This window comes from Lissotriton helveticus, chromosome 12, assembly GCF_964261635.1.
Source record: "Lissotriton helveticus chromosome 12, aLisHel1.1, whole genome shotgun sequence".
Classification (NCBI taxonomy): domain Eukaryota; kingdom Metazoa; phylum Chordata; class Amphibia; order Caudata; family Salamandridae; genus Lissotriton; species Lissotriton helveticus.
In genome coordinates, this window is record NC_136073.1 from 720,788,212 (window position 1) to 720,811,105 (window position 22,894).

The following is a 22,894-nucleotide window of genomic DNA, read 5'->3' on the forward strand; positions in this document are numbered from 1 at the left end:
TTTCAGAGGTGCTGCAACCTGGACAGGAGAGTTATGAGCCCATACTCCCATTCAATGAGGTTATCACTGATATACTACTAGGAACCTGGGCCAAACTCTGCTCAGGTCCACCTGTGCATCACCAGATCGCAAGACGCCATCGCCAAGCACTTGGGGATTCAGCTTTCCTCACCCAACACCTTACTCCTGAGAACACTGTGGTGCAGTCTTCGGCCAGTAGAGTTAACCCAAACTCATTTCCCACTACTCCCTCGACATTGAAGAGAATAGAGACCTATTGTAAGTAGATTTTTTAAACTCTACTAGTCTGGCCTTTCGCTTAGTGAAAGCCAGCTGCCTGTTAGGCTGCTACTCTCACGCTCTCTGGAATTCCATGGCCCAAATGTTGGCCCCTGTCCCGCAAGGAGCCTGGGTCTTTGATTCACAGCCAACCAAGATGGTTGAGATGTGGCCAAGTTCACAATCCGCTGTGAACTGGATACCATTTATTCCCTCCGTAGGGCTATTCGCACCAGTGTAGCCATTCGCAGGTAAGCCTGGATGTGGTTGACTGGCTTTTCAGAGGTTATTCAGGCCAATCTCATGGAAATGCTGGTTGACGGTTCCTGACTTTTTAGAGATGGAGCAAACTTGGCCCTGGTGCGTTTCAGAGATAGCAGGGCCACAGCTCAAATGACAGTGGATCGATCACCTGTCGCTCATGCAGCAGGAAGTGCAGGCGGTTTTGGTCAAAAGAGCCATTGAGAAGATACTTGTGCCACAAGTTGGTCATGATTATTATTCCCACTATTTCCTTCCGGTCTTCCTCTACCTCAACAACTGGTTGTTGAAGGTGGGTTTGCCCCAGGCAGACATCAACCTCCTCCAGACTACGGTGAATCTCCTGACAACTTTGGGGTTCACTATCAATGTGCCTAAGTCACAACATACTACTTCGATGAAACTGTCCTTCATCTGAGCCATTTTGGGCAAGGTGTAGTTGTGTGCCTATGCCCCCCCCCCCCCCCCCTTCGCCATCGAGAGCAGGGTCAGTGACATTTGGGCTATGATCCCAATCTTTTAACCTCTGTCGTGGATCTCAGTGAGGGTGACTCTGAAGCTGTTGGGACTGAAAACCTGCATCTTGCTGGTCAAGGACGCCATATGGCATATGCGGGCTCTGACGACCCTGTGGGCACAGCACCAGCGGAACCTTTCTGGTTGACTCCAGATTTTAGAGGAGACTAAAAAAGAACACGAGTGGTCACTGCAGATCCCCGATTAGGTCAGCAGCAGACCTGCCTACTTTCCCCACCCAGAACTCACAGTGGCGAGCAATGCATCGCTTCTGGGTTGGGGAGGCCATCTCAGAAAGGTGGACATAAGCTGCATCTAATCTGCAGCAGAGGCCCGGTTCCATATAAACCTTCTGGAGCTGAAACCTATCTCTTGCTGTTGAAAGCCTTCCATCAAAGAGAAGCCGGTGCTGGTGCTCACGGACAACAGTACTGCCATGTGGTACTGCAACAAGCAGGGCTAGGTGGGGGTCATGGAGGCTGTGCATCTTTAGGTGTGGCTAGGTCGGCAAGGGAGTTTTCTAGTGACACACCACTTGGCAGGTTCCTTGAACACACATCTGCAAGGCATCAAGCCTTGCAGCTCTAGATTTGAAGCTACAAATGGAGCTGCCCCTCTATTCTTTTCTGCTAGTGGGGAGATCCCTCGCTCGAAGTTTTCGCCACTGCAGAAAATGCAAGTCAGCACTTTTGCACGTTGGAGCTTCTCACCTGGAGACACGATCCACGTATATTGGAATTTGGAACTTCTGTACACTTTCCGGCCAATACATCACATGCCACGAGTTCTGTAGAAGATCAGGACCGACACCTAAGTGTCTCCAAATTAGGCACAGAAAGAATGGTATCCCAAAATCCTGGGCTTGAGCTTTTGTCCCTCTATCAGGCTGCCTCTTGGGGAGTATCTCCTGTAGCAGGAGCAGGGCAGGGTTCTATACTAGAAACTGTGCAATCTACACCACCATGCTTGGAGAGTGAGCTGTGACAGATGAGTTCTTTCAGCCTTCATGCCAAAGTCATGAATGTCATTTTGGCATCCAGGCATCCCTCAACCAAAGCTGTATACACCTTGCGTTGAAATATGTTTTTGTTCTTGGGCGCTACTAAACAGATGGACCCAATCCATGACAAACTGTCCAAAGTTCTGTTGTTTGTGTTGTCCCTTTCCAAGGCGAAGGCCTTTATTTGGGCACTGACAAATGGTACCCATCTGATCTTTTAGCCTTCTTACATGCCAGAACAGCCATCATTATTTAAATATCCTATTGTGATGCATTTCCTTAAAGGGTTACAATATATGCTCCCCCCTTTGTGTTTGGTCTGCCCCAATGGGATTTAAGTTTGGTCCTCACATTCCTCATGTGTGCTCCTTTTGAGCTCCAACGCAGGTGTCCTCTTGCCCTCCGTATTGTCAAGAATGCCTTTCAAGTCGCTATATCATCGGGGCTACAGATACACGAGTTACAGGCTCTTTCTGCTAACCTGCCCTTGAACACGTTCTATGCATAAAGCTAGTTCTGAAGACTTGAGCCTCCTTCCTTACAAAGGTAGTTGACTCCCTTTCGTGTTGGTAAGAACATCAGTCTTCTGGTTTTCTTTGCTTCACCTCACCCTTCCAAGGAGGATGAGAAACGCCACTAGTAAGATCTGAATAGAGCACTCTACTTCTACAGTGATCGCTCCAAAGAACTACGTGTGGACGATCAGCAGTCTATCAGGTTTAGTGGAGCAAAGAAAGGCAAGGCTGTGCAGAAACTCACCATCTCCCGCTAGATCGCACACATCATTCAAATTTGCTATAAGGTGGCCAAAAAAAGCTCATGAGGGTTAGCAAGCTCATTTACGTGGGCCAAGGCTTCCACCACTGCGTTGGCACATAGGACACTGGTACTTGACATTTGTCAGGTTGCGACTTGGGCATCACAGAATAGGTACGCAAGGCATATCGCCTAGACAATCTGGTCTGCCAGGAAGGGCACGTTGATGACTCGGTCTTTAAGGTTTTTTTTCAACTTGATCAGTTAATGGACCCAACACCCAGGAGGAATAACTTGGTTATCTATTCAAAAGGTGAGGTATCTGTGCTTAAAAGTCTTTATTTGGACAACAAGTGGTTTACCTTCGGTAACACTTTTTCTGGAAGAGATGCTATCTAACTGCAGTTTCCTCCATGACCCTCCCACCTTCCTGTTCCGTGAACTGGTCTCTTTACATAAAAAAATCTATATTTTGGAATCTGCACACTGTTCACAACCAATCTGATTGACTCCACCACTGTAGTCATGGATTCTTCATAGAAAGCAACTGATGTCAGCACACTTTGGTGAAAAGTATGTAGGCCCGCACATGTCACATCTGGCGCGGAATGACGACACAGCAGAACTGCTGGCCCCACCTTCCAGCACGCATATTTACTGCTGATGATTTTCCAGATCCAGTCTGGCTCGTGGGGGAGTATTCAAAGTATTCAAAAGTCGAGCAATCGCAGTTATATAGAGTCTCTAGCAGAAAGGAGTTACTGGGGGTAAGTAACTTGTTCATTTGGCATCATTTCCAAAAACGTTTACTATATCACTTTTCTTAAGTTTTGTCCCTATTTTATTATGTAAGAAAATGTTAACTTGTCTAGATTGCCGAGTTAAGAAATATCATAGACTTCATTGTCTTGGGAGTGAGAATGGGTCTTTGGAAATTGAGAAAAAATGTTTTCCTAACTTAAGAAAGTCATAGAAGACCCAAACCTATGTTCAATATATAATTGGGAGTTCTTTTTCCTGGTACAAACCTTATGTCTGCAGAGCATTATATAATGTTTAATATGGTTACAGTCTTGTAAAATAGTTTTTTTTATATCAGGAGACTATATTATACAATTTAGTTTTGGATTTGGTGTTAATTCTATATAGTGCAGAATACACATCTAGGAGTGTCGGTATGTTGATAGGAATCACATGAAACTTTAGAAATTTATAACAACACATTACATTTATGAGGAAACCAAAATAATGTGGTAATTTCAAATTAGGTGCGAGTGAGCCTTAAAGGGTCAATGTGGCTTACATGTGAAAAAGAGAGAAATTAAAATTGACTCGTGTAAAAATAATAAAATACATCAATTGATTTCTTCCTAAATTGATGAGGGTGTTGAGAGGTATGGTTTAAGGATTGCCTTTCATCATAGACTGTTTGGAAGGCATCAGCATTTTGATTTTTTTCAATTCCTTTTCTATGCTTGTGGTCTGGTGGTCCTCATGGAGAACGTTGTCTCAGAGCATCTTTATGTTGTCATTTTCTGTCCTTCTCCATGAGCTTTTTGATTATTTCTGACCATGCAATTGTCTTGGGCAGTTGACCTCTGCAATGTGTAAGTGCTTCAAAACTTTTACTTGCAGAGCTCCATATGAAGCACCGTGCAATGAAAACAGAAGGACTTCTTTGCATTTGTTAAAAATATTGTGTAGTGCTCCATTCCATTTCACTCATTCAAACATCCCAATCCCTTTAACACAAAACAATATAAAATAGCTAAATTATGGAAGTATGTAACACTGTATAGAAACAGCTGAGTGATTTAATGATGTTATACCTGGTTTTTTGCCTTCAATGGTATCCTCATGGCAGCACTTACCAGAAATACTAAATTATTAATGTCAACCTCCTTTTTTTCTTCTTCTTTGTTTTTAACCATGGTGGAGTGTCATTCTCGTACCCTGAATACCCTACCTTTGTTTCTCAGTACCCATGAAACCTAGACGGTGTCACTTTGTGCTTCAGTTGTCACTCAACTTGACTGCATCTACACATGTTCCAGCTATAGTATAATTAATGTAAAATACATTGGGATAGCAGTACCCTATGAACTAACAGCTTTGAGGAAAGTCTTTGTAAAAGTAGTTCCCGTCAGTTTTATTAACAAAAAATATAAAGTTAAATCATATTGGTGGGATGAGTCTATATCAGCTCTCCACACCATTTGTGTTTGAAAGTATAGTGGAAAAACTATAAAACTATAAAATTGAGGGCACATCTAGTTCTCCAAAGTACCTAAAGGGTAAGTGTGCCTTGAGTTGCTCGATCCTTGTTCATGCCAAATACCGCTAACTCTGAGACTCTCAGTCTTTTCCTAATAGTGGATGCCTCGCTGATGGATTTCATGATATAGACCTGTAAATAAACTTCCCAAATGGGGTCCATATAATTGCCTGTTTACTCTTCGTAATCTCCAGTGACCATGTTATTCTATCACAAACTGTGTAGCTGTAATGTCATTGGTGTATATACTACTTCATGTTTTCTTGATCCTGTCTGACAATTCATATGACCTAAACCTTATTTTTCTGAAGTATTTATAAGTAGCATTGGTGTAAAGCAGAATAATATGGATATCTTATGTTTGACAGTTGGAGAAAAACTCACATGGTCTATTTTTCTTACAGTTATGAGTCTACGACATTTGATTCTGCGGAACCTTTCACCACACAGTGACTCTGACTTTGGGAGGGATTTGGAACTCGCATCTGAGGATGACCTGACCCCCACACCCTCGCTGGTTGGAGGGAAGGGGCACCCGTGTGACACTGTGACATTCCATCAGGATACACGGTTAGAAACTAGAGATGGGTGTTATCCAGCTGGAGCTGAAGGTTCCACCCAAGGAGATTCAGAGAGCAGCTCTGAGAGCTGGAGGACTCGTATAGATACTGTAGATTTCCTTAACTTAAGAGACATGAACAATACGGGTTTGGGAAGGCAGCAGTGCCAGCAACAAGAGAGAATGAATCTGCATCTAGAGTCTCAACCACTGGAAGCACAGGTACTCTTGGAGGAGCGGTGTTCGCATGGACGAGGCAGCTTTAAAGTAGTGCGCAAAGGTAACACACAAAATTATGCTTGGTATTCTTGATATTTGATTTCTAATTTTGTAAGCAACAAGGACTCTTATGCTTTTGGATCAAAGATAGTAATGGCCTATACGTTTTGCTTCCAAAGTGGTTTTTGCTCTTAAATGTTGCATATTAATTTTGGTTTGGTCGTTGATTTTGGGAGCTAGAACGATCTATTTAAGGTGCCCTTATATTGGTAACGTGTAATCCCTCAATCAAAACTGGTTATTTGATCAACTTCAAGACTGAGTTGACTGTGGCACACTGTGAAAATGCGGCTGTGAGGTTTTCACAGGCTAACTCATCTGATCAGATAGTGGGCTAGAATAATAACAGTACTTTTTCAATGAATTGCTTGCCTAGAGTTTGCTGCTTGATATTTATTTAAAAAAGCTTACTTTGGCTGGCAGCCATTATGAAGGGCTTCCTCTGTAGAAGATAGTCATCGTGTTAACTCTTGAACGTATCGCTTCCTTCTATATTAGATTAGAGATGTAAATAATGATTGATCCACTCTCATCCAGAGACCGGTTTGGAGCAAATGTACAGAGATACAAGCTTGTTTGAACATAGTACTTGTTTTTGTGGTTCAGACTACTTTACTGGAAAAGAGCAAGTTCTTCAAAAGTTTTGCTGACCCTATAATACCCCTTCTAGCTACGATTGCAAACTTGTTCTTGGTGTTACAGTATGTTACATTAAATATATTTCTTGAACATAGTAATTCCTCTAGAGTTCATGGCTGTTACCAAATAAACACGCTGTGGGACAGTTGAGTGAATACTTATGCCGTAAACAACCAGTTCTTCTGATGGACAAGTGCAGATGTTTCATCAGTTTGCCTGTGTGCACATTTGTCTTTGTATTTTGAGAAGTCTTGGAGGAGGTTTTTCAGTAATGAGAGGGACTAGTACAACATTCATGTCCTTGGACAGAAATGCATGATCAACTTAGTGAAGAACTGTGTGTGTAATATAGACAGAGTGAAAATCTGTATGTTCCAATTCACTGGAATCTGTAATGACAGGGCAGCAATGTAAAGAAGTTTCATGTCAAGAAGCAGAACCGGACAGCGTGATTCTGAACACTTTGCTGATATAAGATTAAGTACTGCAGAGACACCAGGAACAAGCTGTTGTAATTAACCAACTTCAAGGAATGGTGAGCTCACCAACATTGCTCTATGTGATTCTGAAACAGATACATATTAAAATCGAAACTTAGAACATTCAGCATCTACTAACAGCCTTGACTGTTGGAACAACACGTTCTACTCTGTGAGGACTCTGAAGAGGGAGTTAGCATGTGGAAGAGTCCACGAAGGCGTACATGATTGCAAGTATTAATTCTAACTGTGATGTTCCCACCATAGAGCAAGGTCTGTGGTGGAGACAGCTTGAGAAGTGTGTGCCACATTTACAGATCACAGAGCTGGCACTTAAGTGTTTTTCAGCACACCTCAGTAGGAATTGGGGTAGGGGTGCCATCTGTAAAGAAGAAGAATTACTGTCTGCATGATTGTGGCGCTGTGGAGAAGCAGACCAGGACAAATGTGGGTGGTTTGTATTTGGTAAGGTTTATTTAAAGGACAACACAAAGGATTCTGGGAGATGTAGTCTGTCACTGTGTCTTCTCTATTCTTCTGCAGATACATCTTCAGTTGAAGGGCCCTCGTGGTTGGTGCTTTCAGCATGTAAGTCCGTGTAGACGAGGCCGGAACATGTCCGGAAACAAAAAAAACAAAGAAGGGGACGTAGGGAAATGGACTGGGTTTGTAACAAGTGTCGCGTGAAGCCAGGGGGTGTAGAGTGGAGGGGTTTAAACACCACTACCTTCACCAGTTGTGCTCATGCAGACGGACGGTAGTATGCGGCGCTTTTATGCCCACAAAGAAATTGTTGGTGTTACCCCTTTACACCCCCTCCCTTGCCTTCCTCAAGTGCGCGGCCCCAGGAAAGTCGGAAACGCCCCTGTAGCTTGTGCAGCCACGTCCCTCCTGAGCCGTGGCTGGAGTCGCGTTGTCAGTTAGGGTCTGGCTTGCCCGTCTGTTCCTCCGACGGCTCCTTCGGCGTGGCAGGATTCCTCCGGGGTCCTCCGAGTCCTCGTGCCCAGTTCCTGCATCGTGTCGCGACGGTATCAGGAAGGTCCTCACCAGCGTCTCCTCCTGACTCGCGGTGCGGCTTGATCCAAACGAATGACTCCCTTCTCCGGCGTCTCCAGTCTTGAAGCCCTGGTAGTCACGTGACTCCGTCACATGACTCGGAAATCCCGGAGGGTTAAAAGCACAGTACTCTTCTGGGATAGTCTGGAAACAGAGAAGAGGAGACGGAGAAAGGTAAGGGGGAAAATGCTCTGTTTGATTGTCCGAGGCATCCGGATTATGTATGTCCGAGGGGTCCAGGGTATGCGCGTCCTCCCAATGATGTAGTGGCATTAACCCATCAAATGAAACTGCAGATAAAATGGCCCTGGTTAGACCCCATGTGAGTATGCTACAATCAGCAAGAGGAAGTGGGATGAAGTTTCCTTATTTAATCTGAAGTAGGATCTATCCTTCAAATTATGAAGCATATGCCCTTGGAGCATCCTGTCCCTGTAAAGATACTTTGTTTGATACAATCCTATGTGGATGGTGTAGAAAAATGCCTCTTTTTACACAATCACACCCATTTTTGTGGGACCGATGCTTCTGTTTTTATTTGTCTCTGTGCTCTGGCCTCAGAGCATGTCCTCTGACTCCTAAAACATTTTATAATTGGTTATTCTCCTAATTAGCATATTTAAATTAGCCTTAAATCCCTAGTATACCAAGTGTACTCAGGGTTTGTTATTTAAATGTTACAAGTGAACTGCATCGCAAATTGTTCCATCCAATACAGTGACAGCGTAAACATGACTGCAGGCCTATCATGTGTTGTCTGGCTGTGTAGTTTCAAACTGCAAAGTAACCGTGTCAAAATAACCCCATGTGACGGGTTGAAACCTTCCTTGTAAATATTAATAAGCGACCCCTAAGTAGGCTTTACTGCCCAAAAGGCAGGGTGCATGGTATGTAAAAGTTGTAAAGGTTTAATGTTATATATCAACAAGGAGAGAGGTAGGGAAATTCAAAGACACTCTCTTAGTCCCCGGTTAAATGTCAAACAACAAAAAAAGAACAAAAAAAGGAGAGAGGTCTCGTCTGGTCAAGTACACGACTACCAGAAATGTGGAGCAAAAGGATAAGTGGATAGTATTGATCACAGTCACTCTAGTTGAGTGGGATCACAGTCACTCTATTTGAGTATGAAAGCCCTCATACACCGACCTAGTCAGTGTCATGCTTCATCATCGGGCCCCACCGAAGAGACCGAGTGTCTCTTCGGTGTGCTACGACGCCAGAAAGACTGCGGAGCTGGTTGTGTGGGGAGGAAGTGTTGTGAAAATTCTCAAATTAAAAGTGACTAACAGGGTATCAAAAAAACTTTAATGAGTGATCCCTAAGACACGTGTGAGTGGTATATGTGTCTGAATTTAAAAGCCAAGGTTATTAGGATTTTGTTTAAATTCAGCTAAATACCACAAATTTATTAAAATTAATCAGTCAACATGTTTCTGCCTTCAGTGCGGTATATATTCACCATGGCATTCTTCAGGACTATAACCCCGGCGGTATGGACACTCTAATAGTCCACCCTAACCTGGGGGCGTGAAAGTGAAAAGGAAAAGTGAAAAAAGTGCTTAAAAATTGGGAGAGCAATTTGCTCAATCCAAAAAACCCAAATTAGGGGTGTATCAGCACCTGTAAGAAAAGACATACAGACAAACAGATATAGACATACATACAATTAGTATATGCCAGCGTAGACTTATCATAGTGCTCCTAAGATGGTGGCAAACCTATGTGTGCACACAATAACAGATAACTTATGCACCATCCAAGTAGCCCTTAGGGATATAAGTACTTGCTAGGAGGTGAAGTGCTAGAGGTGGTTAAAAACTACTGTTTGTAGTGAAGGAGATAAAAACGCGATGTGAACTCTCCATGAGAAGGGATCAATTTGACCAAATGGTCGGTGACCCCCACAAGATGGTGAAATATGGAGAACATCTCACTTTAAAATTGGGCGCTACTTGCACCATGGGTCTCGGGAGGGGGGTTGGAGCGCGCTTGGCACATCCTAAGAAAAAACGGAATAAAAATGTCAGCATAACCCATACAACACACAGGCACTTAGCTTTTGTTAATCGTAGTAATCGTTCCGCTGTGGGTGCAGACTCACGCCCTCAGCGCTCACAGCCCGCTTGGCAACCTGTTAGAACCCTCTAGACCGGACCCCGACGATGGGGAGCGGGGCCGGTGAATGCGTTTAAGAGCGCTTTGTTTACGCGCTCGATTCCAGGTTGGGCGTGCCTCGTTGGGTTCGGGTTGGGCGTGTCACGCTGGAAACGAGGCTTGGGGCGCACACGCCCACTTGGGCGGAGCGCGTTTGTAATCAGACCGAGGCTTGGATTGAAAAGCATATCCCTGCGCTAAGCCTGAGGGAGGTGTTTACACGCTAATGGTTGTTATGAGAACCATGGGTAATTGTTGTTTGTCGGAAAATAGAACGAGGGATTTGCTCGTTTTTCCTTTACTTTCAGGAAATTGGTACTGCTATGAACCAATGGGTAAAAAAAATTTTTTTGCAGAGGGACAGAGCGAAAAAAACACATACTTTTAAAACACATACTTTCAAAAGGATTGGGATTTTATACATGGATTGATCTGTGGACAAGATGTTAAAGTGCACAGAGTTTTTATGAAAAACATGTTGAATGTTGCATGTTTAAAACAGATCAGTTCTGTGTGATGTCTAACAGCCTACTGGAGTTATGGAGTTCATGTTAGGACTGTGTTCCAGGGGATATCGTCGTTGAGCCCATTGGTATTTGTCCCCAGACGGTACACCCAACGCTGTTCTTTTTCGAACAGTCTATTTTGTATATTCCTTGCACCATCAATGGTTTCAATGACAGTCCACTTCATGTCATTAGTGGTATGATTCTTTTCTAGGAAATGGCGGCTCAGCTTTGTTGTTACTTTCTTGCACCTTATATTACTCCGGTGCTCGCAGATCCGTTGTTTCACTTTTCTAGTGGTCATGCCCACGTACCGAAGATTGCAGGAACATGTGATCAGATAGACCACATTGCATGAGTTGCAATTAGTATGATCACGTTGCGTCCACACTTTCCCTTCTTCCAATGCCAAGGTTTTTGTAGGTTGTGTTAAATGGCAAACACTACAGTCCGAGCAGGGGTAATGCCCGGTGATTTTAGGGAGTCCCCACGACGTTGTCACTGATGGTGTCATATTCAGTGGATTCTCCTTTGGGCGTGTGTGGACCAGCGTATCTCTTAGACTGCGTCCCTTTTTAAAGGAAAAGAGGGGTTTTTCCCAATCCTTTTTAAAGGTTCTCACAATACTCCAGTGTTTGTTTATACTCTTTTTCATGATGTTGGAGAGGCTGCTGTATGTCGTGACACAGGTGAGTGGAATCTGATCTGAATTATTAGTTTTTTCTTCAAGAAGAGCTTCCCTTGGTTGATTTTTAGCTCTTTTGAATCCTTTGTTTAGGGTGGAGTTAGGATAGCCTCTATTTTTCAATTTTTCGGTCAGATTAGCTGATTGATTTTTGCCACCTTTTTTTCGTCAATGCTTTTGTGGAAACGCTACATTGACGACATCCTACTCATTTGGAATGGTAGTGATAATGACTTGAAAGATTTCCTTTCATGGATCAATACCTTAGACCCTAATCTAAGATTTACTAACACCACAAGCAAAAAAGAAATCGTGTTCTTAGATGTGGTCATCTCAATCAGTGGAACGACACTGGCCACAAAAACCCACAACAAACCTACTGCAAAAAATAATCTCCTGCAATTTAACAGCTTCCACCCGCGTCCGCTAAAAGAAAATCTCCCTTACGGGCAATATCTGAGGCTGCGGAGAAATTGCAGCACAACCATAGACTTCAAAAATCAATCAGCTAATCTGACCGAAAAATTGAAAAATAGAGGCTATCCTAACTCCACCCTAAACAAAGGATTCAAAAGAGCTAAAAATCAACCAAGGGCAGCTCTTCTTGAAGAAAAAACTAATAATTCAGATCAGATTCCACTCACCTGTGTCACGACATACAGCAGCCTCTCCAACATCATGAAAAAGAGTATAAACAAACACTGGAGTATTGTGAGAACCTTTAAAAAGGATTGGGAAAAACCCCTCTTTTCCTTTAAAAAGGGACGCAGTCTAAGAGATACGCTGGTCCACACACGCCCAAAGGAGAATCCACTGAATATGACACCATCAGTGACAACGTCGTGGGGACTCCCTAAAATCACCGGGCATTACCCCTGCTCGGACTGTAGTGTTTGCCATTTAACACAACCTACAAAAACCTTGGCATTGGAAGAAGGGAAAGTGTGGACGCAACGTGATCATACTAATTGCAACTCATGCAATGTGGTCTATCTGATCACATGTTCCTGCAATCTTCGGTACGTGGGCATGACCACTAGAAAAGTGAAACAACGGATCTGCGAGCACCGGAGTAATATAAGGTGCAAGAAAGTAACAACAAAGCTGAGCCGCCATTTCCTAGAAAAGAATCATACCACTAATGACATGAAGTGGACTGTCATTGAAACCATTGATGGTGCAAGGAATATACAAAATAGACTGTTCGAAAAAGAACAGCGTTGGGTGTACCGTCTGGGGACAAATACCAATGGGCTCAACGACGATATCCCCTGGAACACAGTCCTAACATGAACTCCATAACTCCAGTAGGCTGTTAGACATCACACAGAACTGATCTGTTTTAAACATGCAACATTCAACATGTTTTTCATAAAAACTCTGTGCACTTTAACATCTTGTCCACAGATCAATCCATGTATAAAATCCCAATCCTTTTGAAAGTATGTGTTTTAAAAGTATGTGTTTTTTTCGCTCTGTCCCTCTGCAAAAAAAATTTTTTTACCCATTGGTTCATAGCAGTACCAATTTCCTGAAAGTAAAGGAAAAACGAGCAAATCCCTCGTTCTATTTTCCGACAAACAACAATTACCCATGGTTCTCATAACAACCATTAGCGTGTAAACACCTCCCTCAGGCTTAGCGCAGGGATATGCTTTTCAATCCAAGCCTCGGTCTGATTACAAACGCGCTCCGCCCAAGTGGGCGTGTGCGCCCCAAGCCTCGTTTCCAGCGTGACACGCCCAACCCGAACCCAACGAGGCACGCCCAACCCGGAATCGAGCGCGTAAACAAAGCGCTCTTAAACGCATTCACCGGCCCCGCTCCCCATCGTCGGGGTCCGGTCTAGAGGGTTCTAACAGGTTGCCAAGCGGGCTGTGAGCGCTGAGGGCGTGAGTCTGCACCCACAGCGGAACGATTACTACGATTAACAAAAGCTAAGTGCCTGTGTGTTGTATGGGTTATGCTGACATTTTTATTCCGTTTTTTCTTAGGATGTGCCAAGCGCGCTCCAACCCCCCTCCCGAGACCCATGGTGCAAGTAGCGCCCAATTTTAAAGTGAGATGTTCTCCATATTTCACCATCTTGTGGGGGTCACCGACCATTTGGTCAAATTGATCCCTTCTCATGGAGAGTTCACATCGCGTTTTTATCTCCTTCACTACAAACAGTAGTTTTTAACCACCTCTAGCACTTCACCTCCTAGCAAGTACTTATATCCCTAAGGGCTACTTGGATGGTGCATAAGTTATCTGTTATTGTGTGCACACATAGGTTTGCCACCATCTTAGGAGCACTATGATAAGTCTACGCTGGCATATACTAATTGTATGTATGTCTATATCTGTTTGTCTGTATGTCTTTTCTTACAGGTGCTGATACACCCCTAATTTGGGTTTTTTGGATTGAGCAAATTGCTCTCCCAATTTTTAAGCACTTTTTTCACTTTTCCTTTTCACTTTCACGCCCCCAGGTTAGGGTGGACTATTAGAGTGTCCATACCGCCGGGGTTATAGTCCTGAAGAATGCCATGGTGAATATATACCACACTGAAGGCAGAAACATGTTGACTGATTAATTTTAATAAATTTGTGGTATTTAGCTGAATTTAAACAAAATCCTAATAACCTTGGCTTTTAAATTCAGACACATATACCACTCACACGTGTCTTAGGGATCACTCATTAAAGTTTTTTTGATACCCTGTTAGTCACTTTTAATTTGAGAATTTTCACAACACTTCCTCCCCACACAACCAGCTCCGCAGTCTTTCTGGCGTCGTAGCACACCGAAGAGACACTCGGTCTCTTCGGTGGGGCCCGATGATGAAGCATGACACTGACTAGGTCGGTGTGTGAGGGCTTTCATACTCAAATAGAGTGACTGTGATCCCACTCAACTAGAGTGACTGTGATCAATACTATCCACTTATCCTTTTGCTCCACATTTCTGGTAGTCGTGTACTTGACCAGACGAGACCTCTCTCTTTTTTTGTTGTTTAAGGTTTAATGTTAAGCATGTCCTTTCTGTGAAAAGGCTGCAAAAGCTATTTTCACTGTAGCAGGTTAGATGTCCCATAGGAAAGCATTGGGATACAATCTTAAATTGAAATTTTTTATCTCCGGCTAGGAAACGGCTACACAATTCATTCTTGGACTATTTTAAATATTTATTTCATGCCCAATTCACTGGGGAACTTAGATTTATAATGAATATTTTGGAAATGATACCTTTGGAAAGCTACGTTTTTCATGCATAAAGGCTCTGGAAGACCATTCACATCAGCACCAACTATCAGCTGACAACTGAATAGCTCTCCAGATGAAGTGTGAAAACTGCTCCTTGGTAAGGACAAAGGCCTTAGGTGTGGGGATGTGTGTATATTTCTCTCAAAGGATAACCATTTAGGAGATTAGGGAAAGCAGGATGGTGGTTGGATGAAGCCACGGTGCACAGCCCTCCTCCTTCCAGTTAGAGCCCGGCAGACCAGATAACCACAGAACAGAGAGCCTTATTATTGCCCCCCAGCAACAGTCAGTGAAAGCCTGCTGGCTGTGGCCGAAGAGGGACTCCAGCAAGTGCAAAGACAGATACAAACAACAAGAGGCGGAAGTTGGACTTCGTGTCTTCCCTCCCTCCAGCCCTACATGGAAATAAACCAGTGGGTGAACAGAGACTTAAGGCACACGGCCCGGGGAGCAGTCTTCACCTTCAGCATTACAGCTCTCAGATATGAAAGAAGCAAAGGACGATTCCGAGGAGATGGGCAGGTGGCTTCTCATGAGGAGGAACAACAAAATATGGAAGGCGTAACGTTTAAAACTGCAATGCCACCACCCCCAGGTACTGATTTTGTTAAATCCACACTTTTTTTTGACCCTTTATGGTGCTTCCTTCCGGTCTACTTCCCAACAGGGTACAGAGGCGGGAACGTGGTTTCAACCTGTTAAGGGGGGCAGAGAAGCCCAGAGAGAGGAACCCTCGACAGAATAAGACCTCCTTGGAGCGGGACTATGCTATCATTGTAGGTGGGGGGCAGGGGTAACCCCAAGAAGAAGAGATGTTGGTGTCTGGAAGGGGGGGTCAGACCCAACGACAGCAGATCATTTTTTTCTCTGTCAGATAAGTCTGAGTGGTCAACCGAACGAAGGGACTCCTCCTTGGGTGACCTCAGTGATAGCTTTCTTAGCAACATAAGTGGCACCCTGGTAAACATTGCCCAGCTTACAATCCGAAAGGCAGGTGCAAAAGATGGTAAAAACACAAAGATTGAAACCCATGTGGGGGAGCTGAAATGGGACTACACATGTACACAGAACTTATGGGCTAGTGTAGATCCCTAAGGCACACCAGCACATAGCCTGACCACTAAGGCACCAACTCTTGAGGCAAATTACCAGGGCATAATGACACACACAGATAAGATGCGAGCTGATGCACGCAAGACTAGGGCTGCAACTCAGAAATTGCAGAGGGCAATCTGATAATAAACCAAGTCTTGTTCTGAGATATTAAAAAGGATGACCACTCTGGAAGATGGGTAGTGACTACAGAAGTCAAGGTGGCAGCCGTTAAGGAGGAAGCAGAGGTACCACAGGGCACATCTCAGAGACCTACAATTGAAGCTGGAGGACTTTGAAATCTGGGGCAGCAACGTAATAACTTTAGAGTGCTGGGGATTGAGGAAGGCCTGGAGTAGAATAATATGAGGAGGTTTATAAAAAACTTGTTTCAGAAAACATTTCCGGAACTGGAGGGCTTGTACTGGGAATGGGAAATGCAGAGTTCTCATAGTTTTCCGTGAGAAAGCAAAGTTATCATGGAATGGAGAAACCCAGAGCAATCTTGGTGCTAAGACAGGCTGTGTTTGAGAAGCCCTGATCAGATTCTAAATGAAGTGCTGACGGCTTCTCTTTTTCTGTTAGACCTGACTTCTGCCATGTGACATTGGAAACTTAGACAGCTGATTAAGCTGTTACAAGTTAAAAGAGCGCACACTTAATAAATCCAGCAAGGCTCAAAGCAATCAGAAATGATCAGACTCATGTGGTTAAAGAATTTCTGTTCAAAATGTTTTGAGGGCTACTGCAATACAAATGCTTGAATGATTTAGGGAATTTGACGAAGAGCCTGGCTAATGTTTTCTTGGACCAATGAGTTTTGAATAATTCGATGTTCCTGTACAGATCCTTAAGTGCTGATGGTGGAAGGGCTAGGGTTCCCTAAATTGGATGTTTTTTCTTATTTTCTGTTATTCTTTCGCAATTTGGGTTATTTGGTCTGGCATGTGGTCAAGGAGATCTCATGGCAATTGTTAATAGTAAGATTTGGCTTGAGCTGGAGCGAGGGTGCACAAACCATCTGCAGGCCCAACACTGATCTGATAGCTTCACTAAGGTGAATGGGGTGTAGGGTGGCAGGACGGGTGGGTGGGAGACTATCAGGGTGAGGGGGAAGAGGTGAGGGGAGTGGGGTAGAAGAGAAAAGAGGGGTTGTTTTTAAAATTTAAAATTGGAGCAATAGTATTATACATTTCATTGAATTGTCCAAACAGTACTGCCGGATTTTATGCATTAATGGCTGTAATGTGCCACAACAAGACTTACGGGCTATTACCTTGCACAAAATGATACATGCTAAGAAAATATCTATATGCATTGCTAATGTCTGTGGGATGAATGATTTGTCTAAAAGACAGAATGTCGATGAGGTATTCAGAACATTTAAGGTTGATATTATATGTTAACAAGAGACAGACATATTGTGGGACAAGAAAGCCTGGCTACAAATAAGGGGATATACTCTTTTGGGTTGTGCATTACAGTACTCTGCCACACAGTGTGTTTCAGTCCTGGCTAAAAATTACCTGGCAGCCGTCAAAGGGTCCCTTGCAGATAAGCTTGGCTGATGGATGATTGTGGAATGTCAAATTGTGAGGCAAGCCTCACTTTATGCTTTATCTACAGCTCTAATGTAGAGGAAGTGTTGGTAATAGATAGTTGGGACTTAGAAATGGCATCATGACCAATCCATCTAGTTGCCTGTGGGGGTATGAATATATTGAAGTCACTAAGAACTCTGTGCAGCCTGGACCTTAATATGGAAGAAACCCCAGGTGTACAGGGCTATCTGTCAGCTGCTGGAAGATCATGGTTTGGTTGATGTTATGGCTAGGCTCAAATACTCAGATCCGGGTTATACATATTTCTCCCATCCACACAAGAAATATGTACAACTAGACTGTTTTTTATTTGGTAATTCATGTACTAGAAGACTCCCAAGGGTCTTTGCCGATCATAACCCACAGATTCTAGATATTGCCGATATAAAGGTAGATAGGACACCACAATGTTGGACTTTTGATTAAAAAAAAAAACACTCCTTAATACCAGGTATTTGGAGCACATGAGGGCATGGCTAGCTGACTTTATTGCAATTAACAGAAATAGTGCTGCCAAGGGGCTAGTGGGCGACTCGTTAAAGGCAGGAATTAGAAGAGCAACCATAAGTTTTGGATTTCATTACCAAAGAAAGCAAGTAAATGAAATCAGTGGACTCTATCTAGAGCTCTCTGAACTCGAAGTGCAACACATGAGATTGATAATGGAGAAACAGGATGATCATGAGTTCCAGCAAAAAATGATCATGGTTAAAGCCAGGATTAATTCCTATCATAGCAGGTCTGTTTCTGAAAAATGTCAGACTCATCGAACTGAATCTTATGACTGTGGGGAGAGTGTGAGAAGGTTCTTGTACCTTTGCATGCGGCAGATGGAATCAAATAGGGGTATGGAAGCTGTACTAGACAGGAAGGGGGCCCGGTTTAGCACCGGTGGCTGTTGCTAAATTATTTTAAGGACTACTTTCAAGAACTTTACCAAGAGGATGTAGCTTCCCCAGTAGATCAGATGAAAGTCTTTCTTGATGATGGTCCAATATCTGGGCTGGGAACGGAAGACCGCAAATCCCTTGATAGCACTATAACTACTGATGCATTTTAAACTGCTCTATTTTCAATGGCACCTGGTAAAGTGGCCTGTCCGGTTAAAATCCTTATAGAATTTCAAGGAACTTTTTTTCTTGGAAGTAGCTACAGGTATGCCTGATATCTTTTTGGCAGTGCACCAGAGTGTGGTTCCGTCCACTTCATGGGGTTGCACCAATATTGAATGTCGGCTCTTATAGACCAATTTCTCTAATTTACAGCAACACCAAGGGTATATTCAACGATCTTGGCATCACGATTAAGCAGGGTCATAGCCAAATTGTTGTCCCCTTGGCAATTAGGGTTTATCCCTGGGTGGGGTACGACAGACCACATAAGATTAACAATTGCCCTGTTTGATGTAGCAGAGGTGACCGGGTAATCAATGGCTATGATCCTTCTCAAAGTGGAGAAAGCCTTTGATAGAGGGCCATGGGAATGCCTATGGGAAATACTCAAATGCAGAGGGGCTTGACCCAGGCCTGGTAAGAGTGGTAAGGGCACTATATCATAAGCCAATGGCTAGACTCCAACTTATGGGGGGTAAATTGGATGAAATGGTGATTATGAGGGGGACCCGACAGGGATGTCCATCCCCCCCCCCCCCCATTATTTTCGCACTATATATAGTTCCCTTTATTCAAAAACTGGAGGGAAATGTTTTAATAAGACCAATAAGCATAAAGGGGAAAAATACTAAAATTGTGGCATATGTTGACAACATTGCTGCACTTACTCCCGTTCCAACGAGTGCCAAGAGATAAATAGAGAAGGAAGCTGAACTATTTGGGGCTTTTTCCAACTTTCTCCCTAATAGAGGTAAGACCCAGGTAGTTTGCAAAAATGATATCAGTTTTAGAGATAGCAGACGAGTGGAAAGTGCAGTATATTTAAGAATCAATATTACAGCACAAACTGATAAGGTGATAGAAATTAATTATGAACCAATTTTGACCAAAATTAGGCAGGATCTAAGTAAAATAAATCATTTATATTTAACATTAGTGGTTAGGTGCAATGTGGTTAAAATTATTGTACTGTTGATATTTCTGTACCTATTCAGGGCAATACCACTTGAGGGAGAAACGCACTGACTTAAAAAGATTGACGCAAATCTGCTCTACTTTTTTGTGGTGATATAAAACTGTGTGACACTACCTAAAAGTAGAGGTGGCGGGGCAGTGCCGAACTTGAGATATTATTACTGGACATTTCTTTTGCAGCATATGGGGGATTCTGTTTTCAGATAGCAGAGACCTTGCAGTAGCCCAATCTGAGGTACCATCAATTTCCAAACTTGCCTTCGGTGAAAATCCTGAAAGTGCTGGGGATAAAATTAGGGATCACCAAGTATAATAAATAAACCCCATTATGGAGATCTTCTGTCTTCGGTTCTATATTTCATGATGGAGTTTGTAAGGCAGGGGAGCGGGCAGGAGTTGTCCAGCTCAGCAACCAATTTAATAATTATCAATTGTATTAATTTGCAGACCTTCAACTGAAATGTAGATTACCTAGGCAATATGTTTTTTAAATATCTGCAAATTAGGGACTTCATCCTGAAGCTTGGTAATGGTTAGCTATCTGTTAAAATCTTGTTCCTAGAATCTATGAAGGAAGTTAAGGTGGCAAGGATTGGGGAAATATATAAGGCTTCGATAAATACAGTATCAGATGATATACAGCATCAAGCAGAAAGATGGGTGAATAGACTGATGTCACGAATATCAGTCTCCTTAAAAAGCCAACATTATATGACAGTGTTTCATTTATATTATACACCGGCCAAGATGTTCAGTTGGAATAAATGACCTGACGATCATTGTCCCTGGTCCGGAGAGGTCCCAGCGGGTATGACTCGCATGTTCTGCTCATGCAGGAAATTAAAATCGTTTAGAGCTGGGATCGAGATTTTTTGGGAGGAGACACTTGGGGTAAAAATAGAAACTATGTTCCCCCTGAAGTTATTTCAGATTGATAGTATTATCTAGGGGACTAAGGGGATGCTCTATTTTATATTTTTAGCCATGACCGTAGCAAGATTTACCTTTGCAGCAGCCTGGCTCAAACCCGTACAACCTATAGCTTGTCTGTGACTCTTAAGACTCTTCAATATGTATATCCTCGATAACAACCACATTTGTTGGGCAAGAAGGTGAGGAAACTAGGAGTTGTGATCTGGGCTCAGTTAGCAAGCTGGTGGAGCGTAAATACGTAATTGAGGGCTGGATCTCGTATCATGGGCTCACGTACAACGGTGGTGCACTTTATGAATGGGTCTTTGAATTGTTAATACTGGAAAAATCTAGCACTGTCAGAGCGCTTGCAATTTGTCCACCTGATACACTATGGTAGCACTCTTTCTTTTTTGTGATTGCAATGCTCAGAATAATCTAGTACTGTTTAATTGGATGCACTCATAATAAGGTTCAACTGATTGATTAACTATTATAGTACAGTTGTTTACAGTAATCGTAATTCCCAGGAAAACTCAGAGCACACGTACTTTATCAGTAGGTTTTACTATCGGACCCACTATGGTAGCGGATCTTAGAATTTGTGTTTTTCCTGTAATGGTAAAGCCTGGAATAATCTTGTACTGTCTTAGCATATGGATAAGTGTTTTTGTGATTGTAAAGGCTAAAACAGTCAACTACCACGAGAGTGCATATACTTCACTAAAAGGTGTTAGTGCGTGGAAAAGTTTGGATTAACCATTTAGATTTCTTTGAAATGTTTTAGAACAAAGGTAAAAGTAGGTGCCAAACACTTGCTATGTGTAGTCTTTGTTGGTGGCAGTACTTCAATGTATTCAATGTCTTTAAGGCATGTATCATATCGAATGTATGTAATTTGAGGAGTTATTCGTTCCATAATAAAATATATTTAAAGGAAAAAAAACGATAACCATTTGGACTGTGCCCTGATTAACTGTGGACCTGATTAACTTCAATGAGGCCTACCCTGTCACAGGCAAATGTTAGCTGATACCTGGGCAGACCCCTCCTTTGTTCTTTCAGTCAAACTGGCACCAATCCCAATGGGAGAGGAGCTGCCCAAGAACTGGTTTAGATTGATCAAAGAAAGAGCTGTTTCTCACTTCCCTTGCCATTTCTCTGGGATAGGCACAGGAGCTCTGCAGCGGAGAGGAAAAGTTCCGCCATCTTGGATTTGGGCAGAGGGAGGGCACCGTGGAATTGCTTGAAATATGGCACACAGGAACTGCTTCAACAGTAGGTAGGGTTACCCCTGGGAACATTTGTATTATCGATTGGAGAGGGGCCAGGAGGCATCCCCATCCATAGGCTAGTGCCAGGCATAAATCATGCACCCCGGGGCACCTTCTTCAGAACACTACTGGACCAGTGAAAGACAGAAGGAGGACTGCACCTTCTGTTGAAACCTGTGAGGAGACTAGAAGGGCTGGAACTGCTCCCACTTGTACCCCTGACAAATAAGAGGACTTCAAGGGTCAGTTGGCTGACCTCCTGCTAAGTAAAAGAGCTACAAAATGCAGACAACACTTTTCTTTTCTGGACCTGTGCTGGACCCTGTTTTTATCAAATTGTATTCCTTCTAAAATCCAGAAAAATTTAGGGTTTAGAAACATTTTGGCTATAAAGACCGTAGGACAAACACACCAAATCAATCTGATGAAGGAATGTTGCCACTCGGCCAAGATTCAGGTTGTTCCTATTGGGCTTTTCTGCATCAGCCAGTCAATTTCATGGGAACATCAAGGAGAAGTTATCCAGCTTCGTGGAGCCCTGTTCAGCTACAGCTTATGACCTTGCAATGCTGGAGTAATCTGATCTCAAAGAAAAAGTGACTAAAGTCCAAATATAAAAATCTTCGGTGATCGCAGGCACCAAAAGCATACAGCAGGGGAGGGACCTCCCTTGGGTGTAAATTTGGACTTTCTCCCGCTCTGAGCTTTCTCCCCAAAGGCCAATAGCTTTACCAGGACCTTCTCCGACCACTATCCTCCCTCATGGAGCCACACTCGGTTGCCTTGCCGTCTGAGAATTTTCGACTTCTCAGAGACTACGTCACTACACTTTTTTAAAGTTTAACCCATCTACTGTGTGCCATAGCTATCAGGAGGGTTAAGCACAGGTTTAAATTACTGATACCTTTAGTGGACCTAACTACCTTCGATCCAAAAAAACATCATCCACTTTCTCATTGAAGAGTTGTATATAAATATTCTTTGTGTTTCACTGGGGTGGAAAGACTCTTATTTTTAAGGAACCTGGACTCTAATCCACATTATCGGACATAGTTTATCATCGAGTCCACTTCTAACTGTGAATGGTGTGCCACAGTTTTCTTGTGTTAATTAACAGGCTCCTCGTTGGCGATGAAAATCATACCCTGGCCATGGGATCGGTAGAATAAAACTGTATAGTGCTGAACATTTTATTCTCCTATTTTAAAACCAGTAAGTCTCATTTGTAAGAGCTA

General features: G+C 43.1%; 1 protein-coding gene across 3 annotated transcripts in view; it reads left to right on the top strand.

The window, feature by feature from the left end:
• ARHGEF11 (Rho guanine nucleotide exchange factor 11) overlaps positions 1 to 22,894 on the top strand; it is an 883,046-nt gene that overhangs the window by 780,556 nt on the left and 79,596 nt on the right. For all 3 annotated transcript variants that reach the window (XM_078670282.1, XM_078670280.1, XM_078670281.1), the window contains one exon: positions 5,492 to 5,926. In XM_078670282.1, coding sequence (XP_078526408.1) covers positions 5,492 to 5,926 — 435 coding nt within the window. The remainder of the gene's footprint in view (positions 1 to 5,491; positions 5,927 to 22,894) is intronic.